This window comes from Zalophus californianus, chromosome 1 (assembly GCF_009762305.2).
Source record: "Zalophus californianus isolate mZalCal1 chromosome 1, mZalCal1.pri.v2, whole genome shotgun sequence".
NCBI classification, from domain to species: Eukaryota; Metazoa; Chordata; class Mammalia; order Carnivora; family Otariidae; genus Zalophus; species Zalophus californianus.
In genome coordinates this window covers 6,053,655-6,066,234 of record NC_045595.1, presented here as the reverse complement: position 1 = coordinate 6,066,234, position 12,580 = coordinate 6,053,655, and the positions used below count along the sequence as shown (strand labels likewise).

Here is a 12,580-nt window from a genome sequence, read left to right as displayed (position 1 = left end):
GGCCTGTTCAGGGCACAAATCTGATTACATCCCTCAATGCTTAAGCCCTTAATAATTTAGAGCCCACTAATGGCTTCCCAGAGCTTAGGCCTAAGGACCACGCCCCGGCCCTGGCCCAGGGCTGAGGACTACTGGCTGCCGTCCAGGGCGAGAAGTACCTTGCGAAGCTCGCCGACCTGCCTTCTCCTGAGAGGAGGTGAGCGCCCTGGCTCAGGAAGAAACAGTTTGGAGAGGGGAGGCTGAGTATCTCCAAGTGTAACGTGGGTACCGGCTGGCAAGGCCCGGGCAGTCCAGGGCAAGGCCCTCAAGGAGGCCTCAGGCGGCAGAGACTGGCCTCTGAGTCCTGAACTGGCTCTGCAGGGTGAGGGTGGGGCGTGTGCCCTGGCCTGGAGCCCGGCTGCCCCACCTCCTGCACCAGCCAATCTGGTGGGGGGGGGGTGCGGGGAAGGGTGGGGGCTGGGCCCAGGGCCAGAGCACCACTGAGCAGGCAGTCCATACGGGCACCCGGGCAGCAAGAAGGGTGGAGGAAGGAGGCTCAGACTGTGACGTACACACACGGGCTATATTGGGGGAGGACAGACGGGGGGTGGGGGGGGGGGCCGGGGTGCGGTCAGTCCTCCTTCAGGCTCCCGAACACGGCGGCCGGCACACTCTGCTGTTCCAGCCGCACCTCTGGAGAAGAGGGGGAGGCAGGGAGGACGTGGTCACTCCAGGAGGGGGCCCTGCCTCTGCCCCCCGCCACAAACCACCACGCAGCCTGTCCGGCCGGCCCCCTACCATTGGGCTCCAGGTCCATGTCGTCCTCGTCGTCGTCCTCACCCAGCTCGATCTCCTCCGGGTTGGCTTGCTGGGCCAGCTCGGCCAGCTCCTCCCGGGAGGCGTCACTCCTGCAGGCAGGCCGGGGTCACGGAGGGGGCCACGCCGCCCGGCCTCCCCGGCACCTCCCCCCTCGAACAGGAGCTGGCTCACTCGCACCGCCCCCCGCGCCCCTACCTCACAAACAGGATCTTGCTCTGGGCCCGCGGGGGCTGGTCCCGCTCGGCCTCGGCGGCTAGCTGCTCTGCTCGCTGCTCCAGCAGCTTCATGTCATCCATGCCGCTCTGCCCAGGGGCCAGGTCAGACACTGCGGCGGGGGGCACGGGGTCAGCCAGCATAAGCGGGTCCTGCCCTCCCCACAGCCACATTGGCCCCCACCACAGCCCACGGCCCACCTTGCTCTGGGTGCCCCAAGCTGTCTGAGCACCCAGCCCTCAAGCAGTTCCCAGTCTCCAGTGGGGGAGGTGGAGGTGGACCCCCAGTGCTCCCAGACCAGGACGTCAAGGCTGGGCAGAGGGCAGAGGCCGGGCCGAGAGGACCTGGCCAGGGTTGAGGGGTAGCCCGCAGCTGCTCACCAGTGCCCGTGGCGCTGCCTGACACCTTGAGCATCTGCGAGGCCATGAAGTTGACCTGAGTGTTGTATGTGGCCTGCACGCTGCGGCGGATCCGCAGCATCTCCCGGATGGTGTCCTCATTGCCATGCCGGACCTCGAAGTCCTTCCACGTTTGCCAGAAAGCCCCAGTGGTCTGTGGAGGGTAGGCAGCATGCGCGTGAGCCGGCTGGCTTGGCTGCACCCCATCCTCCTGCCCGCCCACCAGGCTCTCCCCCTACCCGGGGGTCGCAGATCTGGGAGCAGAAGCTGTAGATGGCGCGTGCCCGGTCGATCTCGCCAAGCCTGCACTCCATGTCTGCGAACCGCAGGCACATCTCCCGGGCGTGCTCATCTGACAGCACCTGCCGGGTGGAAAGGGGGTGGGCGTCAGCGGGGTGCCCAGACCCTGGGCCGGCCTCCAGAACGGCCCCCCGCCCCCACGGGGCACCTCAATGGCCTTCTGATAGATGCCACGGGTGTGGGTGACGCCGTAGATCTCGGCCGCACGCTTGATGTAGATGTTGAACATGTCGTACTGCTGCGCGGGCTCCACGGCCCTGGTGGCGCGCTCGTACACGGCCATGGCGTGCCGGGCCAGGCCCCACTCCTCCTCCAGCTGCGCGTACAGCAGGTACAGCGCTGTGACGGGAGGACGGCGGGTCAGAGGCTGCGGCCTGGCCCCCGGGCCGCCCCGCCCCGCCCACCCCGCCCGCCTCACTCTTTGCGTATTTGGGAGGGCAGCCGTCCAGCGCCTGTTCAAAGAGGTCCCGTGCTCGCTCCAGCTTGCGGCCCCCGTAGCGGGCGATGAATTTGGTCAGGTAGGTGCTCCAGATGTCGGACACGTTGGGCCACTTGAACAGCGAGATGCCGCGCTCGTACGCCTGCCCCGAGAGAGGGAGTCATGCGTGGGAAGGCAGAGTGAGCGCGCCTGGCGCCCAGGCTGCCGGGAGCCTGCCCGTCTCCCTTGGGCTGAGCAAGGTGGCCTTTCCCTAGCCACCCCTCCCTACAATCACAACGCAAAGGGGTCTGTATGCCTCCCTCAGCAGACTGCAAAGCCCCCCGTGACAGGGCAGGGCTGGGACTGACCAAGGCACCAGGGGGCAGCCTTACGGGCAGGGCACTTGGGGGCGGTGGAGGGGCGGACCTTGCAGCTCTGCAGACACTGGAACCCAGAGCCCTGCGAGAAGGTTCACATGGCAGGGCCAAGGGGCAAGGCCTGCGTCACTCAGGCTGGGGGTGGCCTGTGTGTCATGTCGTGTATGACCTCCCCAGCTGTGTCCGGATAGTCTCCGCACATAACCTAACCTGCCAAGCAGCCCGGTGGGGCCTCACAGCGTGTACACGCGCAGACCTACAACCCAGGGCCTGAGTGACAGAGCGGGGACAGCCCACACACACCCACACCAAACACCCCCCATACACACAGAAGCAGGGTGAACTGTGTCCCCCAAATTCCTGTCAAAGCCACAACCCCAGGACCTCAGAATGGAACTGTACTTAGAGATGAGGTCTTTAAAAAGGAAACGAAGATGAGATTGCTATAGTGGGCCCTAATCCACCGGCTGGAATCTTCAACGAGGAGACTAAGACACAGACACACACAGGGATGACCACGGGAGGCCACGGGAAGAAGAGGGCCACCCGCACACCAAGGAGAGAGGCCTCAGGAGAAACCAGCCCCGCCGACACCACAGTCTGAGATTTCCAGCCTCTGAGACTAAGATGACACGTCTCCGTTGTTTAAGTTCCCCGGTGTGTGGCACTTCGTTAGGGCGGCAGAGCACACTGACTCAGTGCCCAAGGCACTGAGGAGGACACGCTGCTGTCTGGGGCCCCCAGCTCACCCCCTCACCTTGAAGCTCTCCTCAAAGTACTTGTGCTCCTCCAGGAACATGGCGTAGTTGATGACGATCTGGGGCGTGGCGATGCGCAGGTCCAGGATGCGGTCATACACGGCCTTGGTGGACTGCGGGTCAGGGGCAGGTCAGAGCACGTCCTGGGGCAGGGTCTGCAGCCCCAGCCCACCCCCTGCCACAGGCCCTTGGCCACGCAGCTCACCTGGAAGGTGCCTAGGCTCTCCTCCAGGTCAGCGAGCATCGACCACACCTTCAGCGACTTGTACACACGGTTCTGCACAGGCTCCGAGCCGTCAAAGTACTCGGCTCGGCGGGCGGGCAGCGCGGTGGCCTTCTGCAGGGAGCCAGCAGCGGAGGGGGGAGCTTAGGGAAGTCCTGGGCCTGGCCACACGGCGCGACCCCCCCCCCCACCCCCCGCCCCAAACCCGGGCTTGCATTTACCCGCAACAACCGCAAGGCCTGGTCATAGTTCTCGTGCCGGAGCTCCAGCTCGCCGCACTCACACCACACGCTGGCCAGGTCGTCCACCTGCTTGAAGCTCACCTTGGTGGCCTTCTCCAGGATGATGCGGGCCTGCCAGAGCACACAGAGGGCAGGCTGAGACCCTGCCCCCCCGCCCCCCGCGGGTGCATGTGTATATAACTTAGGCATATGTGACCGTGTCTGTGCCTCCTGTGTCCTCTGGCCAAGGCCAAGGCGCACGCCCACACGCACACCCACACGCGCACACGCGCACGCACACATGGCACAGCACTCACATCATCCAGCTGCCCGTTGTCTTCGTAAAACTTGGCAAATGCGACCCACAGCGTGTGGGGCTTGCCTGTCGCCTTGAAAGGGTCCACCGTCTGCACAGCCTCCGTGTATGTGTTGATGATCTGGGCGGGAGGGATTGAGTCAGGTAGGACAGTCAGGGCCCTGGCAGGTGGGGATGGGGGGAGGGGCAGGGCCGAGGGGGTGGGGCAGTCACGCACCTCCCGGGGACGGCCCTGGTGCAGGGCCACGCGCTTGTGCCACTCGTGCACGTGGTGCGGGTTCTGGCGCAGCAAGACGCTGTTGAGGAGCAGGGGCCGCCGGCTGATGAGCTGCTCGAAGCGGGCCAGGCGCAGCTCCAGGTCCACATCATCTGCTCCACGTGATGAGGGCCAGGGAGCAGAAGTGAGGGCCTCGGCACAGTCCCCACCGAGTGCTCTGGGCTTTGGAGACTCACTCCACTGGCCACCCGGGCTGGAGTTGCAGCCCTCGTCCTGGCTACTCTCCGAGGTTCCACCTACCCTGGCCCCTCGGCCGGCCTCCCTCCCTGCTGGCCCCTGACAGACCTGGAGACGCACCGCTCCCCTGCCCCAGCCACTCAGGACGCTCGGAGCCCTGCTCACCAGCCCGGCCTTCTCCCCTCACCAGCCCAGGACCGCCACGGAAGCTCACCTTCCTCCTCCCGCCCCAGTTCTGAGGCTGTCTCCATCTTGGCTGCAATCATGCTCTCCTCAAACTGGGCGTAGCTGTCGAACACCTGGGTGAAGTCCCGCACGGTCATCACGGTCCGGATGGCCTCCTCATACACATCTCGAGCCTGTGCGCACAGGAAGAGTGAAAGGAAGGTGCTGGCTGCCCACCCGCGTGAACACAGGGAACCCAAGAGCGCCGCCCCGGCAGCGGTCCAGAGCCAGCTCTGTCAGGCTCTGAGCAGTGACACTCAGCAGAGCCATGACTGGAGCCATGCCCCGGAGCCGTCCCCTGCCCCCTGCCCAGCCAGAGTGCTCTCCCTGGCTCTGGGAGGGCTCTCCCTGGCTCTGGCCCCTCCCCAGTAAGCTGACGGTGACGGTCCCCTGTGTAGAGCCAATGAGGCTTGAGGGAAATGCGTGTAAGGTGCCTGACACCCAGTAAGACTCGTGAGGTGACCAACTCCTGTGCCAGGCTTAGTGGGTTCAAGGCCATCCAGCCAGGAAGAACTCAGGTCTGGCCAACCCCAAGATGGGCATGCTTGCCAGCAGGGCTGGACCACTTCTCCTCACCTTCAGGAAGGGCGTGCACCTGGATGTGTTTTCTGCTCCTGCACACGCCCACGTGCGTCCCCTGAACGCCACAAGCTGGAGGGACTGCCCCCCTCCCCTCGTCAGCTCCCGTACCCGCTCACCTTCTCGAAGTGGCCGCTGCGGATATAGTAGTCAGCCAGCGAGCACCAGAGCTTGCCCAGCTGGTCAGTGAAGCGGGTGAGGCCCCCGCGGATGATGGCATCCACATTGAGCGACTGCACCTTGTCCGGGTTCTGGGAGATGAGGTCACAGAGCTCGTGCCACAGCTGCAGTGCCAGGAGGAGAAGTCTCAGCCCTATTCCGCACGGGGGGCGAGCCGTCCTGCCCCACCCCCACCCCCCACAGGCCCACCTGGTAGTTGGACTTGCCAGCCTTGGACACGAAGCGCTCATCATTGACCACGGTGGCCAGGCGCTGCGCGGCTTCATCCAGCCGGTCGCTGGACTTGAGGTACTCGATGTACTCCTCTGCGCTCTCGGGGCTAAGCTGCACGGCAACCGGCCCCATCAGCAGTCAGGGGGAGCTGAGGAACCATACCACGACACCCCCCCTCCCCCAGCGGCTCCAGGTCAGCCATCCCCACCGTCCTGATCAAGAGCCAGCCGTGCTGACCCAGCCTCAGCCACCCCTGTCCAACCTGGGTTGGACCACCAGTCTGGCTTCAGCACCAAAGGTCCAGCCTAGGCCCCAGCGATCCAGTCTGGGCCCCACTGGTCCAAGGCCAGCCCCAACTGGTTTGGCTTAGACAACAATGGTAGGGCCTACACCGTCTAGGCCTTGCTGTTTACCACAAGCCCCCTGGCCAAAGAGCACCGTGTTAAGAGTTTCACGACGTATGACAGTTGTTAGAAGTTTAAGAAAGCCACACACCATCCGCACCCGGTTTCCACCTGGAAACGCTCCCACAGCCATTCATCTCACATTCCCTGCCCTCCCGTGGTAGCGGTTTTCCTGGTTTTGTGTGGTCAGCTCATGGGCACCGGTCTGCCCAGTTAGACCAAAAAGTTCCACGCATGCAGAGACTGTCTCTGTCACGCTGTCCAGGACCCGTCTCGGTACTGGACACACAGCTGGTGCTAGCAAATATGTGGAGAATAAACAAATCGCCAACAAAAGCCTATCTCAGGAAGCCTTTTCTCCACTTCCTGTCAGGTGACATCCTGCAAGGGGCTAGTGTCCAGGGAACTAGTTCTGGGAGCCTCCTGACTCGAGGATGTGGCCCCGCCCCCAGCTTACCTTGAGGAAACGCCGGTAGCCCCGCACAGCTGTCTCAGGCAGCGGGTGGGAGCGGAGGAAGCGCAGGTACAGGGGCCAGATACGAGAGTGCTGCGTGATGGGCAGGGCCCGGAGGGCACGGTCAAACGTGCGGCGGGTGTGCGTGACGCGGCCCTGGTCCATCAGGAATTGGCAGTAGTCCAGCCACAGACGGGGCATCTGTAGGTGTGGGGGAGAGGCGTGCTGTGCGCTGCAGGCGCCACAGCCTGCCACAAAGACCCCCGCTGCCCTCGGGCCCAGAATGCAGCAACACCCAGAACCCTCTCCTCCAGGACCCAGTCTAGCTGGTCTAGCTCAACTGCAAGTCTACCGAGGTGGCAGGACTCCCAGCTTCGTGCATTTCCCAGGACTGAGCCCCGCCCCCCACCTTGTGCATGAACACAAAGGCCCTCTCGTGGCAGTTGTTGGCATCTTCATAGGCAGGGTCAGTCACGCAGCGACGCTTCACCTGTGCCCGGCGTGCCTTCAGGTATCGATACCAGAGTTTGTAGCTAGGGGGGGGCAGGAGGGGACAGAGGATGACCAGTCAGCCTTACAGACCCCTACAACCCCTCGCCCTGCCCCCACGAAGCAACTGCTGGGAGAAGGGGCCTGGGGAAGCATGACAAGTCTCAGCAATGAGGGGACGGCTACTTGGTGCCAAAACATGAGCCATCCCTGGGGACCTCCCGACTGGTTCTGTTAGACCAGGATGGGTGCGGGGGGGGGGGGGGGCTGGAGCAATTCCCACCTGCAGGGCAGCAGCTTCAGTGCCCGCTCATACAGCTGGTTGAGCCTGGGCTTCGGGGCACCTTGTTTGAACTCAATGTAGCGGAGCCAGCACTTGACCGAGAACTGGTTCCGCATGATCTCCTCCTCATAGGGGAGGTCCTCTTCCTCCTGTGGGAGCCATGGAATGGGGAGGAGAGGGACCTGCCCTCAGAGTCTGGTCCCAGGTCCCCCTGTTCATCAGAGCCAGGTCACCCAGACACCCAGATCCTAGGGCTTAGGTCCGGACCTTACTCCTTGGAAATCTACTACCCACCATCTGACCCAGATCATCAGACTCCTCAATCAGGGTTCTAGGCCAGACTCCCGAGACTGTCACCCAGACACCACTCTTTTGGACTTCCAGATCGAGCCATCCACTCTCTGGCTCAGATGACCAGATTCCTTAGACTCCCTGGTCCAATGCCAGGCCTTGCTCGGACCTGGACACCAACCTATAACTCTGCACAATGTGCCTCTTCCTGAACACCAGGCCTTTGGCATCTCAGGCTCCCACTATCCAGAGTGTAGCTCAGGAAAGGTCAGAACTTGGAAAATGAATAAGGAAACCTCATTTGAAATGGAATGGGGAAGCCCTGAAGGAAGAACCCTCATGCCCTACCATCTGTCAATTGTAGAACCCCCACAGGAAGATTTTCTCCTGGCCTGGCAACAGCCCAGCCAATGAGAGACTGCCACAACTCAGTCAATGAGAGGCCATCACCACCCTGAACTAGTACTTTCTCCTCACAGACTTTCCTTCAAAGCAGCCCCTCCCAGCTGACTCCTTTTTCTCTACAAAGTGACATTCCTCTCCTTTGTTCTCCAGACTTGCCTTTGGTTTTACCAGAGCTTGCATATTCCCATTTAAAATTCCTCTGCCACTCTTTCTTTTTTATGGAAATGCTAATTAAAAATTTTTTTATTTTAAAGATTTTATTTATTTATTAGAGAGAGAGAAACAGCATGAGAGGGGAGAGGGTCAGAGGGAGAAGCAGGCTCCCCGCTAAGCTGGGAGCCCGATGTGGGACTCGATCCCAGGACTCTGGGATCATGACCTGAGCCGAAGGCAGTCGCTCAACCAACTGAGCCACCCAGGTGCCCTCCTCTGCCACTCTTAAATAAACCCATTTTGCTGGTAAAATAACTAGCAGTTTTATTTTCAGGGTCGACAGAAGCTAGACCTTTACCTCAGGAGAGGTGTGGACCACCACTAAACCTCACTAATACTAAACACTAAAAACCTGGTGAAGAGGCCAGGCCTCAATAAGCATACCTCATGGATATTGCGGGTTCGGTTCCAGACCACAGTACAGTGAGTATCACAATACAGTAGGTCAAGTGAATTTTTTGGTTTCCTAGAGCATATAAGTTATATTTATGCTACACTGTAGTCTACTAAATGTGCAATGACACTAGGTCTCAAAAATCTATGTATCTTCATTAAAAAATACTTTCTTGCTAAAAATGTTAATCACCATCTGAGCTTTCAGTGAGTTGTAATCTTTTTGCTGGTGGACGGTCTTGCCTCCCTGGTGATAGCTGCTGACTGATTGGGGTGGTGGCTGCTGAAGGCTGGAGTGACTGTGGCAATTTCTTAAAAAAGACAAAATAGTTTGCCACATCAATTGAATCTTCCCTCCGTTAACGACTTCTCTGTAGTATGTGATTCGGTTTGACAGCATTTTACCCAGAGTAGGACTTCCTTCCAGACTGGAATCAATCCTCTCAAACCCTGCTGCTGCTTTGTCAACTGAGTTTATGTGATATTCTAAAAGCCCTGCTGGCATTTCAACAATCTTCGCAGCATCTTCACCAGTAGATTCCATCTCAAGAAACCCCTTTCTTTGCTCATGCATAAGAAGCAACTCCTCCATTCAAATTTTATGAGATTGCAGCAATGCAGTCCCATCTTAAGTCTCCACTTCTAATTCTGGTTCTCTTGCTGTTTGTGCCACACCTGCGGTTACTTCTTCCCCTGAAGGCTGGAACCCCTCAAAGTCATTCATGACAGTTGGGATCAACTTCTTCCAAAACCCTGTTAAGGTTGATACTTCGACCCCTCCTCATGAATCAGAATTTTTTTTTTTAAGATTTTATTTATCTATTTATTAGAGAGCGAGCGAGAGAGAAACAGCATGAGGGGGAGAGGGTCAGAGGGAGAAGCAGGCTCCCTGCTGAGCCGGGAGCCTGATGTGGGACTCGATCCCAGGACTCCGGGATCATGACCTGAGCTGAAGGCAGTCGCTCAACCAACTGAGCCACCCAGGCGCCCGAATCTGAATGTTCTTAATGGTGAATCCTTTCCAGAAGGTTTTCAATTTGCTTTTCCCAGATCAGAGTAATCGCTATCTATGGCAGCTATAACATTATGAAATGTATTTCTTAAGTAATAAGACCAAGGACGCCTGGGTGGCTCAGTCGTTAAGCGTCTGCCTTCAGCTCAGGTCATGATCCCAGGGTCCTGGGATTGAGCCCCGTGTCCGGCTCCCTGCTCGGCAGGAGGCCTGTTTCTCCCTCTCCCGCTCCCCCTGCTTGTGTTCCCTCTCTCGCTGTGTCTCTCTCTGTCAAATAAATAAATAAATAATCTTTAAATAATAAGACCTAAAAATTGAAATTACTCTTTGGCCTGTAGGCTACAGAATGGATATTATATCAGCAGCCACGAAAACAACATTAATTTCATTGTACATCTCTGTCAGAGCTCTTGGGTAACCAGGTACATTGTTAATGAGCAGTCATTATTTGGAAGGAATCTTTTTTTTCTGAGCAGTAGGTCTCAACACTGGATTCAAAATATTTAGTAAACACCGTTGTAAACAGATATGCCATCATCCAAGCTTTGTTGTTCCACTTACACAGCACAGAGTAGCTTTAGCTTAATTCTTAAGGGCCCTAGGATTTTTAGAATGCTAAATGAGCACCAGCTTCAACTTAAAGTCATCAGCAGCATTAGCTTGATGACTTTATGGGCAATAGAGTCAGCCTGTCCTTTGAAGTGCTGAAGCCAGGCACTGACTTCTCTTCTCTAACTATGAAAGCCCTAGATAGCATCTTCTTCCGAAAAGGCTTTTCCATTTATTTAAAAGTCTGTTTGGGGCACCTGGGTGGCTTGGTTGGTTAAGCGTCCAACTCTTGATCTCAGCTCAGGTCTTGATCTCAGGATTGTGAGAAATAATAATAATATATAAAATAAATTTTAAAAGTCTGTTTCGTGTACTCACCTTCATTAATTATCTTAACTAGCTTCTTTCTTTTAAAAAGATATTATTTACTTATTGGAGAGGGAGAGAGGGAGAGAATGCACACAAGCAGGGGGAGCAGCAGAGAGAGAGGGAGAAGCAGGCTCTCCACTGAGCAGGGAGTCAGACACACGGGGCTCGATCCCAGGACCCCGGGATCATGACCTGAGCCGAAGGCAGACACTTAGCCAACTGAGCCACCCAGGTGCCCCTTAACTAGATCTTCTTCTTCTTTTTAAGATTGTATTTATTTATTTGAGAGAGAGAGTGAAAGGGAGAGTGCACAAGAGGGGGTAGGAAGAGGGAGAAGTAGACTCCCCGCTGAGCAGGGATCCCAACACAGGGCTTGATCCCAGGACCCTGGGATCATGACTTGAGCCGAAGGCAGACACTTAACCAACTGAGACACCCCAGGCGCCCCCAGATCTTCTGATTAACTTACCACAGATCCTATATTGGCACTCGCTGCTTCACTTTGCACTTTTGTTATGGAGATGGCTTCTTTCCTTAAACCTTATGAACCAACCTCTGCTAGCTTCAAACTCATCTCCTGCAGCTTCCTCACCTCCCTTAGCCTTTGTAGAACCAAAGAGTTGGGCCTTGCTCTGAATTAGACTTTGGCCTAAGGGGATGTTGTGTCTGGTTTGATCTTCTACCCAGACCACTAAAATTTTCTCTAGAACAGCAATAAGGCTGTTTCACGTTTTTATTATTCATGTGTTCACTGGAGTAGCACTTCTAATTTTCTTCCAGAACGTTTCTTCTGCATTCACCACTTGGCTGTTTGGTGCAAAAGGCCTAGCTTTCGGCCTTTCTCAGCTTCCAACATGCCTTCCTCATTAAGCTTAATCATCTCTAGCTTTTGATTTAAAGCAAGAGATGTGTGACTATTCCCTTCACTTGAACACTTAGAGTCCACTGTAAGGTTATTAATTGGTCTAATTTCAACACTGTTATGTCTCAGGGAGTAGGGAGGCCCAAGGACAGAGGTGGGCAATAGCCCATGACGCAGTCAAAACACATACATTTATTAACTTCCCCTTTTATTTGGGTGTGGCTCCTGGTGCCCCAAAAGCAATGGAAAAGTTTGAAATACTGTGAGAATTACCAAAACGTGACAGAGAGACACGAAGTGAGCAAATGCTGTTGGAAAATTGTGCCAACACGCTTGATGCAGGGTTGCTACAAGCCTTCAATTTGTTAAAAAAGAGAGAGAGAGAGAGAGAAAGAAAGAAAACAAAAAGAAAAAAACTCCTGCAATATCTGCGAAGCACAATCAAAAGACATGCCTGCGCTCCAGATACCAAGATACCAAGTCTTCAGGATCCCACTGGCCATCGCCTGACCAGCTCCACATCTGACTCCAGAGTTCTCCTAATCCAGACACCAATCCTTTATTTCAGGAACTACAAGGCTCAGGGCCAAACCTAGGTCGTTACTTAGAACACCAAGACTTTACCACAGAAACCAGAGCCCTGGCTTTGGGTCACTAGCCTCTACTTCAGACGCCAGATCTCTACAAGATTTAGCTATGAGATCCACCCCTCTCCCCGCGCGCTCCCATTTCCACCGGAGGCCCGGGTCGCCTGGCCCTTAACCTCGACAGCAACTCTTCACTCAGACCACCCGGACTCCGGCACCAGAACTTTGCTCCTGGACAGCCGGGTCCACACGCCCTGCCCTCGGGTGGACAGAGTTTTGGCCCAGACACCCCAGGCGGCCAGGCCTGAAACCCCTGCAGCATCCAAGGCCGGTGCTACCACACGGGCCACCCCCGGCCCCGCCGCGAACTCACGAAAACGAGGTCCGGCCGCTGCGGCCGGGAAAGACGCGCCATCACCACCATCTTCGTGGCTCTCCAGGTACCGAAAGGAGTCGTGTTATAATGACGCCTCCCGCTGAAGGCCCGCCCCCCGGGGCCAGACCTATTTCCTATTGGTTGAACCCTTTTCAACCCCGCGGACAGCGTTTGTTGACTTTCGCTTAGAAGGCGCCAGCGACCGGAAGCAGAGAAGAGG

At 57.2% G+C, this 12,580-nt stretch overlaps 1 protein-coding gene across 1 annotated transcript; it reads right to left on the bottom strand.

Moving 5' to 3' along the window:
- Positions 1-548: 548 nt before the first annotated feature.
- On the bottom strand, positions 549-12,514 carry XAB2 (XPA binding protein 2). The gene is made up of 19 exons (XM_027587672.2): positions 12,358-12,514; positions 7,304-7,452; positions 6,941-7,064; positions 6,535-6,732; positions 5,650-5,784; positions 5,400-5,564; positions 4,691-4,835; positions 4,240-4,391; positions 4,024-4,143; positions 3,707-3,838; positions 3,468-3,599; positions 3,262-3,375; positions 2,128-2,290; positions 1,858-2,048; positions 1,649-1,771; positions 1,392-1,563; positions 994-1,123; positions 778-887; positions 549-672 (listed from the first exon to the last, which is right to left on the bottom strand). Exons 1-19 carry the CDS (start codon positions 12,406-12,408, stop codon positions 611-613), a joined length of 2,568 nt encoding a protein of 855 aa, XP_027443473.1. The 5' UTR covers positions 12,409-12,514; the 3' UTR covers positions 549-610.
- Positions 12,515-12,580: the final 66 nt, after the last annotated feature.